Source organism: Anoplophora glabripennis, unplaced genomic scaffold (genome assembly GCF_000390285.2).
Source record: "Anoplophora glabripennis isolate ALB-LARVAE unplaced genomic scaffold, Agla_2.0 scaffold154, whole genome shotgun sequence".
Lineage (NCBI taxonomy): Eukaryota > Metazoa > Arthropoda > Insecta > Coleoptera > Cerambycidae > Anoplophora > Anoplophora glabripennis.
In genome coordinates, this window is record NW_019416346.1 from 188828 (window position 1) to 197969 (window position 9142).

Here is a 9142-nt window from a genome sequence, read left to right on the forward strand (position 1 = left end):
TGTGGGCGAACAAAATTGTAAAGCTAACCCTGGAAACTTGTGACGTTAACCGAAAAATGGCGTACATATTTACCTTGCATATATTCCCTTTTTTTACTTACCTAAAGAAGGAAACTTTTCGCCCCTCTTCACAAACTCGATCACTTCTATTTATACAATGTTTTTACAATATACTTGCCCATGATAAAACGTCTAATTATAGAAATCACAGCGATGCGTACACGTCAAATGCTAGGACACGACTGAGCGCTGGGCTCCAAATCAGGCTCCAAAGTGTTTTCACCAAAGTCGCTCTTTAAGCCAGTCTAAGTGGTCTGTGACAGGAACGAATATGGTCTTAGCATAATACTACATGCAGGAGGCACACTTACGGCGATAATAGTGTAGACCTGTGGTGTAGACGGTGACAGAAAGAAAATGATAAAGTACTTTGAAAGCTTTGCTCAAGACAATTGCACAATGAATCTTGCAGTAAACCTGGAGCTGATTTCAGCAGTAGGAGTATCATTTATCTAGGGCAGTAGGTACACAGCAGTCTTGTGCAAGATTTTGCTACTAGCAGGGCCCCCTACCTCAACTAAGCTAGCTTTTTAAAATACTTACAATCTGAAACCATGAATCTATAAATGTATTATTTTTAGAGTCTTCTTTACTTCACTTTGTCTTAGCTAACTTTATTTAGTAAAAATAATGCTACTTTTGTTTGTTTATTATCTTAATCAATCGTATAAGTCAATTAAAATTAAGAGAGAGAGCAAGAACCCAGCCTTTCTCTCTACAGCGTCTATACCCTTTATCACGCGGTGCTTCCTCCATGTAGATATGCTCTAATAATACAATAATAATACAATAGTACAATTTAAATTAGCGAAGATGTTGGAAGAGGAAACAAAGGCTGCTTAATGTTTCCTTAACTACAGATCATTGGTAGACAGATCTTATAATCATTAAATGACATTTTTTGGTTCCATGTTTTTTTTTCGCCGCTGTAATATGTTAGCGGTTTGATATATTAAGGTGTTGAGGAGTACAATAAATAAGTAAATTAAATCCTTGTCTTATTTCATCATTGTTTTAAGTTTTATTCATTTATGTTTTTTTGGAGTCGAAAAAACAGAACAAAATTGAAAAAAGATAATCCTAGTAAGACATCCAATGGGTTTAGGATAACGTGAACTTCCTAGGCGTCATAAAAAAACCATTAATATAAATTCACAATTGACAATTTTGAAATAGTTTTTGGGAACTTTTTCAATATAAATATGGCCCAATGTTAATTTATTTATTAACTCAGCATGTTGATGACCTGTACACCCATAAACAAGAACAATAATAAAATTAAACATGGTATATAAAAAATGCAACTAGTGAAGTTCATTCAATGAACGCGTTAAAAGGGGCGCTGTAACGCGCGTTTGCAGGAAGTAGAGTTAGCAATCTATAGAACCTTTTACTAATTTGTGATATAGAATCGATGAATTAGACTGTGGTCTGTGGATTATACTGATTGGAGCTTTTTTTATTTTGAGTTTGCTCAAATGAAATGCTCAAACGCAACGCAAGACTGAATTGACGGTATACGTGTCAAGTCAAATTTGTAATGTGCCGGTGAAAAAATAATTCATTGAAATGAATTTGTATATTAAATTTACACTAGGTTAGTATACATTTTGCCCGTAAGTAATTGTATTTTGGTATTCATCTTTTAATTTTATTTCAGTTTGCTTATTATTCGGAGTATTCAGCACTATAACACAAGCCAGTATAGGAGGTTATATTGGTGCATCAGATAAAAAAAAATTTTTGACCACGTTAGCTAAAGCTTTTACAATCGAGCAAGATGACATCTCGAAGTCTTATTATGCAGCTAAAGGATTTAAGATTCTAAATGAACCATATTCCAAAACTTATATTTCGGAACAATGTGCTCATATCAAACAATATTATACACCTACAACCAATGTAGATGTTACTTTCAATGCTCTTAATACTTGGTCTTTATTAAGCTGCCAGGGAAAATTACATACTGATGCTAGTATTAAGGTATGTATCTTCCTTAATTTATAATTTTTTAGTTTTGAAAATATAAAATGGTTATTTGAATTGTTATTCCATAATTTTATATGCATTTTAAAAGTTGTATTGTTTATTTCTGAATTTGAAATAACTAGAAAATTTTTAAATTAAGTATCTTTACATAGTTTAAAATTTTTAAATTATCTACCAGTTTATAAAAATTTTCATTTAATAATGATGAATTTCAAATAAATTCTTATTTCAGAATATTCAGTCTATATTAGAAAGTGAAAAATCAACAATACCTGAAATTCGATACGCACTGGAGATCTTTACACATATTAAACATCAAATTCTAAGTCCTGCCAAAATTGCCCAACTCATTCAGGCTAGATTGAAGGAGGATGATGGCTTGCTTAATGTAGGACATGCTCTTCATGCAGCATCCCTTCTAGGAAATGCTGGGAAATTTGCGCACGACCGCATAGAAGATGTAGTTGTACAGGCTGATGAAATTGATAACAAACTTCTTCAGTGGGAGGGTGGTCTTACTACTACATCTTTATTAATTACAGGTTTACTTCGTTTACCAGGAGCAAATCCATTTACACAGATTCAGGCTGACAAATTAGCCAATTACCTATTGACAAGGAAAACAGTGCAAACTCCGAAGGGCATTGTTTCTTTATTAGAGGCAGCAGTTGCTTTAGCTTCTAGCAGTGTTTCACCTGTTAGTATATCGGTAATAGGATCAGCACAGATACCCCAAGATAAGCCTGAGTTACGTGTACAGGTGAGTGATGTATTCGGACAGCCTTTAAAACCTGCTCCAGGACCAGTAATTGCTCAGTCTGCTACAAGAATATCTGATGACGTGGTGGTGCTGGCTAAACAACAGTTAGTTACTGGAAAGACACCGACTGAGTTTATTTTGAACCTGAAATTGGACCCTGGATATTATCGGGTTGCGGTAAATGCTGGAAGTCACTCGTCAACAATTACTACTAGAGTTTTAGGACCACTTACTATAAATTCCTTTGAAATTGGCCTAAGTGATGCGGATGGAAGTTCAATTCCTAAACTCATGAAACTGACATATTCTACAAAATTAGATTCAAAGCTGCAAGCGGATTCAAGTCAGCACCTTATAGTTAAATTTTCTGTTTCAAGAACTGTTCATCAAGCTTTCTTGAGATTGTATTCTGGCAAGAAAGAAATTATTTTCGTCGCTGAACAGGACAGTAGCAAAGTTTATAAAGTTGAAGTAAATCTGGCTTCAGAATTATCCTTCACTGATAGTTTTGAAATGGAACTTATCTTGGGCGATCCAATCGTTACGAATCCAATTCGTTGGACGTTGGGAGCTATTGAAGTTAACCTGGGTTCCTCAGAAATTTCAACTCCTCCAAGATCAACACGAGGACCAAAACCTGAAATCGAACATTTATTCAGGCCAGCAGAAAAACGTCCACCAGAACCAGTGTCTTTATTTTTCACAGGACTAACAACTGCTCCCTTGCTAATCTTGCTAATGTTGTGGGCTAAGATTGGTATTAACTTTGGCAACTTTACTCCCTTGGCAGTTCCTTTCCACTTAGGGTTTGGATCAATATTGGGGCTGTTTACATTGTTCTGGTTGAAACTAGACATGTTCATGACATGTGCTTGGCTGATACCTATTGGGGGTTTCACCTTTTTAACTGGTCATAAGTTACTAAGTAATCTTGCTAAGCAGAGAAAACCAGAAAAGTCTGATAAATAATTATTTTAATTTCCACTTTGTGTTCTGTTCTTTGTTATACATTTTTTTCCATAACTTAATTATAAAATAGAACTAAAAAATTCAAAAAGTAGATGTACAGCACAGAGATTTTTTTAAATAAACATTAATTTACGATAATTTTGGTTTGTTTTTACCAATTCACATTAAAAAATTATGAAAACATTTAATAGAGTCAATGTCAGTCTATCAATTTGCATAAATATTTTCCACATTTAAAAATAATTCAATATACAGGGTGTCCGCGTTTTTTGTAGCAGGACTTTCACAACTTGTACTAAAAGTCCTTTAAAAAAAAGTTCATGTAAACATATATGTATAGATGCGTCGTTTTCGTTCAAGTTTAAAATGAGAATTGATTTTTTATTCGTAAAACGAAAACCCCTTTTTAGACTTTGTTGAAATTTGGCAACTTTGTAATAATAATACTCATTTTCTCACATAATTTATCCTATTTTCTCCAGTGGCTTCACAAGATACCAGCTTAATAAAAATAGAAAAATATATGGTACGCCACTGCTTTTTGGTAAGTTTGAAATTTTTCTCAGATTTAGCTATCAAAAATACAACTTTTTTTGTTATTTAATTTTTCTCCTATCTCGCTTTGTTTAGTCAGAAATAAAACATTTTCATGAATAGGCTCGAGATTTGCTTAATTTATTTATTTACTTGTTACAAAGTGTGCCGTGAATATGTCTGTTTTTGAGTTGCCAAGGATTTTTTGTTGGGACCTTACATCCTGCCCAATAGATTAAGCGGTCAATTATTTCTTGAATTTTTAACTACCTAGCATGATAACATGCTATACGATGTTCCTTTTCAACAAAGAATGGACTCGTTTTTTCAATTAGATGGATGCCCCTGCCCTACTCTTTGGTGGTACGAAACTGGCTGAATACAGAGTATCCACAGAGATGGGTGGATCGTGGAGGTCCAGTTGGGTGGCCTCCGCGATCGCCTGATCTAACGCCTTTGAATTTTTTTTTTTTTTGATTTATTAAGGATGCAGTTTACTCTACGCCTGTTAACTCGCAAGAGGAACTTGTACGACGAATCCGGAACGCTGCTCTCAGAATAACTCCACATCATTTGAGAGACGTTAGGCGGTCTTTGATACGTCGCTGTAATTTGTGTGTAGATCGAAATGGCAGGCATTTCGAACAGCTCCTTTGAGGTCTATTTATACAATAAGTTGTTTTCCCATACCATGTTGTTTATTTTTTTTATTATCTTACAATAAACTGTGAAACAAAAAGTTTTATTTCTGTCTAAACAAAGCGAGATAGGAAAAAAGTAAATAACAAAAAAGTTGTATTTTTGATAGCTAAATCTGAGAAAACTTTCAAACTTACCAAAAAGCAGTGGCATACCATATTTTTTTCTATTTTTATCAAGCTGGTATCTTGTTGTGACGCCACTGGAGAAAATAGGACAAATTAAATTATGTGAGAAAATGAGTATTATTATTACAAAGTTGCCAAGTTTCAACAAAGTCTAAAAAGGGGTTTTTGTTTTACGAATAAAAAATCAATTCTCATTTTAAACTTGAACACTCTGTAAATCGAAAACGACGCATCTATACATATATGTTTACATGAACTTATTTTTAAAAGGACTTTTAGTACAAGTTGTGAAAGTCCTACTACAAAAAACGCGGACACCCTGTATATTAATATCGATAACATAATGCATTCAAGTAAACACATATGCCATTGTTTAGTAGTACATTAATACTTGAGTAGTGTAAATTAGAAACCATACTTTTTAATCCAAATTGTTTAAAATCTGCTTTTTTTTTTTAATTTTTCTATCTACCCAATGGACCTTTTCCACATTTAATTAATAATAAATTAAATAGGTAAGTATACGTTATACATGTTACCCTAGACTGATTAAGAAAATATTGACTATTTTATTTTTCAAAATCCCCTCTGAAATAAATTCAGGGAGATGGGAAGAGATGCCTGTAAAAATCGGAAGTCTTAATATTAATATTTAGATGTCGCATATCACGATTTTCTATTTTCCATTTAAATAACATGGGAAAAGTTATTTTTAAATTTCAGAATTTTATATCTTAAAAACCAATAGACGGGTTTAAATGACCGAAACGTATTCTTGCAGTCAAAATTGATAACAGTTTAAAATTTTCCACTATCACAACCGAAAAATCATTTATAATTTGTAGAGAAATAATTTTAAAAAATTTCAAAATATATTGAATACAGTAAAAAGTATTTTAATTGATTCGCCCCAGAAATGGTGGGTTTATCAGTCGTATTAATTTGAAAGACTTGATAAGCTTATCAATTTTGACTTTTAAATGCCTTTTTTATAATATTTCATGATAACTTTAATCATTTTACCTGAAACTGGAGAAAAAAGTGTAATTATAACATAAATTTAACGTTGAATTTGAATAACTTTTGTACGAGTAGGTTTATCAAAAAATTATAAGGGACATTTTTTGTAGAACGTTCAATTCCCTACAAGAATACGTTTTGGTCATTTAAATCCGTCTATTGGTTTTTAATAGAAAATCGCGATGTGCGACCTCTAAATATTAATATTAAGAGTTCCAATTTTTACAGGCATCTCTTCTCACCTCCCTGAATCTATTTCAGAGAGGATTTTGAAAAAAAATAGTCAATTTTTTTTAATCAGCCTAATGTTACCACATAAATGGTATTTAGTTCATAATTAATATTTTCAGAACTTAGAGCTACATTATTTTTTTTATTACATTATTGTTAGGTTGTAAATAGTATATTAAACAAGTTTAGAAAAGCAAAGTTTAGTATGAGCGAGCACAGGGAGCGAGTAACTTAAAAGCTATATGAGTTTAGTAAAACTGCTTTTCCTACGAGATTTGTTTATACCTACTATTTTTTTTTATTTTGTGTTGGTAGGTAATTATAAGCAAAATGCAAATATTCATAATGTGGTGTCCATAAATTAAACATCCTTTTCGGTTATCCAAAGCCAAGTTAAATCCATAAGACATCCTTTTCTATAGTTTTATGTACCTATATCCCAAAAGGTGTAGTAATTTCTTCAATAAAATGAATTATTTGACTATTTTAAATGGATTACATTTTACAAAGATTTAAAGCGACAAAAAAATTGGTAAATTAAGAAAAAAATCTCCTGAATTTAGTGATTGCTATTTTTTTCCAATTAGTTTGCACTGTGTGTTTGCTGTTGTGAAATAAGTATGCAACATAAATTTTTCTAAATTAATTTTCAGATGTTTATCAGAGTTTAATATAAAACAAGTTAATGTTATTGATCGTTGAAAAATTCAAATCAAATTGCAATATGTGAAAAAGGACCATAATGGGTTAATGTAGAGGGGGTTACATATATCAATAAAATTCAGTGTACGAAGTATTTTTTTATTAATAAGAATTATATCAATAATTAATTATAACAATGACAAAATTTGGTAAATTGTAAATCGAATATTTGGGATCAGCTAGAGGATATAAATCGTATTTTTCCTTGTACTTATTAAGCACAATGAAAAAAATTGGTGCACCTTGTAATTAAAGATTATGATATGAGTCTGGAAAAAGTATTATAAAATTTATTATAAGACCTAGCTTTTTGTGCTACAAATAAAAAAACATACAATTTGAATAATATACCTATATAACAATATAGCAACAAATGCTTTAATAACATATTATATATTTGTAAAATTTGTTTCTATACCAATTCTAAAAACTCTCATATGGAAATTTTACTTCATTAACAGAAAATATACAAATTTTTATTTTACTTGAATAATGTTCCGTAAGCAATGTACAAGTAAAATATCTTAAAGTATTTGGTCTCACTGGTTGTTATGGTTTTAGATTCAGACACTGCATATTAACAAGTTACCATTATTGAAAATTCATGAAAATATGCTTTATCTGGTTTTATATACAAAAAAATAGACAAAGGATGTTTCAATAAGGCAGGTCGTTTTATTTTCCCATTTTCAATACGAAGGTAACCTGAAATACAGTTTAAGAATCTAGGGCAAATTAGCGTCTACAGAAGTACTCACTGTCGAAGCAAACTTTCAAAAGGGGTATGTGGGGCCTACAGGGTTGCTCTAAAAATACTATCTGGCTAAGATTATGGTCTAGAATGAGAAACTGGTGATAGTGGAAACATGGCAGTAAATCTTTCATTTTAGAGCTCTGCAGCCATTGTTGATCCTTTCTTCTACATCTATGTTGAAGTTGAACTTACACTGTCTATGAAACCTGTTCCTCAACTAGATTAAGGATGATTTTCGATATAACTATACTGGTATTAAATAATGCAGCAAGTCTTACAGATTTGCCAATGTATTTTTAACATTAAATGAATGAATTAATCTTAGTATTTTTAGCTAATGCGGCAGTCCTGAATTGTTTCTCCATATTTTGAGAACAGAGGGTACCTATATACATAAAAAAGTAAGAATAATGTAGATACGTTTGCAGGTTCGTAGAAATCATGTTTGAATTTTGAATTTCATGAATTCTGAAGGCTTACTCCATCTGAGCATTAAATCATGAAGTATTATTCAAATGGCATGTTCAGCAACTGAAGTCTCTTTTTCTAGACATTAAGCTAACAATATAATAATCCTATTAAATTGTGATAAGTTGACCCATTTTTGAAAAATTCTGATTTACATATGAGGAGGCAGTTACAAAATTTTATAAAATTGGTAGATGCATCGAAAAAAAATTATAAAACAAATAGTTTTATTGTGATAACACTTGGGTCAATTTTAAGTTTGCTCAAGATGATCTAGGTACGTTTATTATAAAATATGTTCTTCAAAGTATGTTATATTTAGACTATAAGCACATAAGTGCTACAAATTCGCTTTTATATGTAAAGTTGAATTTCTCGACAACTGTTTGATTTATCAAAATTAAAGAAGAGTATCTCTTTTTCTTAATAGTATAGAGATCAATATTTTTCAGACGTATCTTAATAGGAAATAAACGTACGTATCCCAAATCTAAATTTAAAAGATACTGAAAAAATATATTTATATCATCGCCCTTATCTCTTATAATTTATTTTAGGAAAAAAGTTTATTGTATAAAATGGTATCTATGTTATATTAAATGTTGGAAGATAATTTAGGACCAACCTTTATACAAGGTGTCCCTTAATTCGACTGCCACACTTCTACAGGGTGATCCTTGATCAATTCCGACTCCTTACAAAGATATACCTAACAATGATGTTAACAGCATTTTTTTAAAACCTAGGAACCATCACCAACATCAGTACCAAATTTGGTACACAATCAAATGGCTCCCTGATAACAAAAATGTCGATTTTTTGTTACGA

General features: G+C 31.4%; 1 protein-coding gene across 1 annotated transcript; it reads left to right on the forward strand.

The window, feature by feature from the left end:
• Positions 1–1505: 1505 nt before the first annotated feature.
• Positions 1506–3846, forward strand: LOC108903764 (dolichyl-diphosphooligosaccharide--protein glycosyltransferase subunit 2). Its single transcript, XM_018706052.1, has 3 exons — positions 1506–1657; positions 1721–2043; positions 2282–3846. The coding sequence occupies exons 1-3, from the start codon at positions 1630–1632 to the stop codon at positions 3776–3778; spliced, it is 1848 nt and encodes a 615-aa protein (XP_018561568.1). The 5' UTR covers positions 1506–1629; the 3' UTR covers positions 3779–3846.
• The last annotated feature ends 5296 nt before the right edge of the window (positions 3847–9142 follow it).

Coding starts and splice junctions, on each gene's coding strand:
- LOC108903764 (XM_018706052.1), top strand. CDS start 1,630: ATGAATTTGTATATTAAATTTACACTAG. Junction 1,658..1,720: donor GTATATTAAATTTACACTAG/GTTAGTATACAT, acceptor ATTTTATTTCAG/TTTGCTTATTATTCGGAGTA. Junction 2,044..2,281: donor ATACTGATGCTAGTATTAAG/GTATGTATCTTC, acceptor TTCTTATTTCAG/AATATTCAGTCTATATTAGA.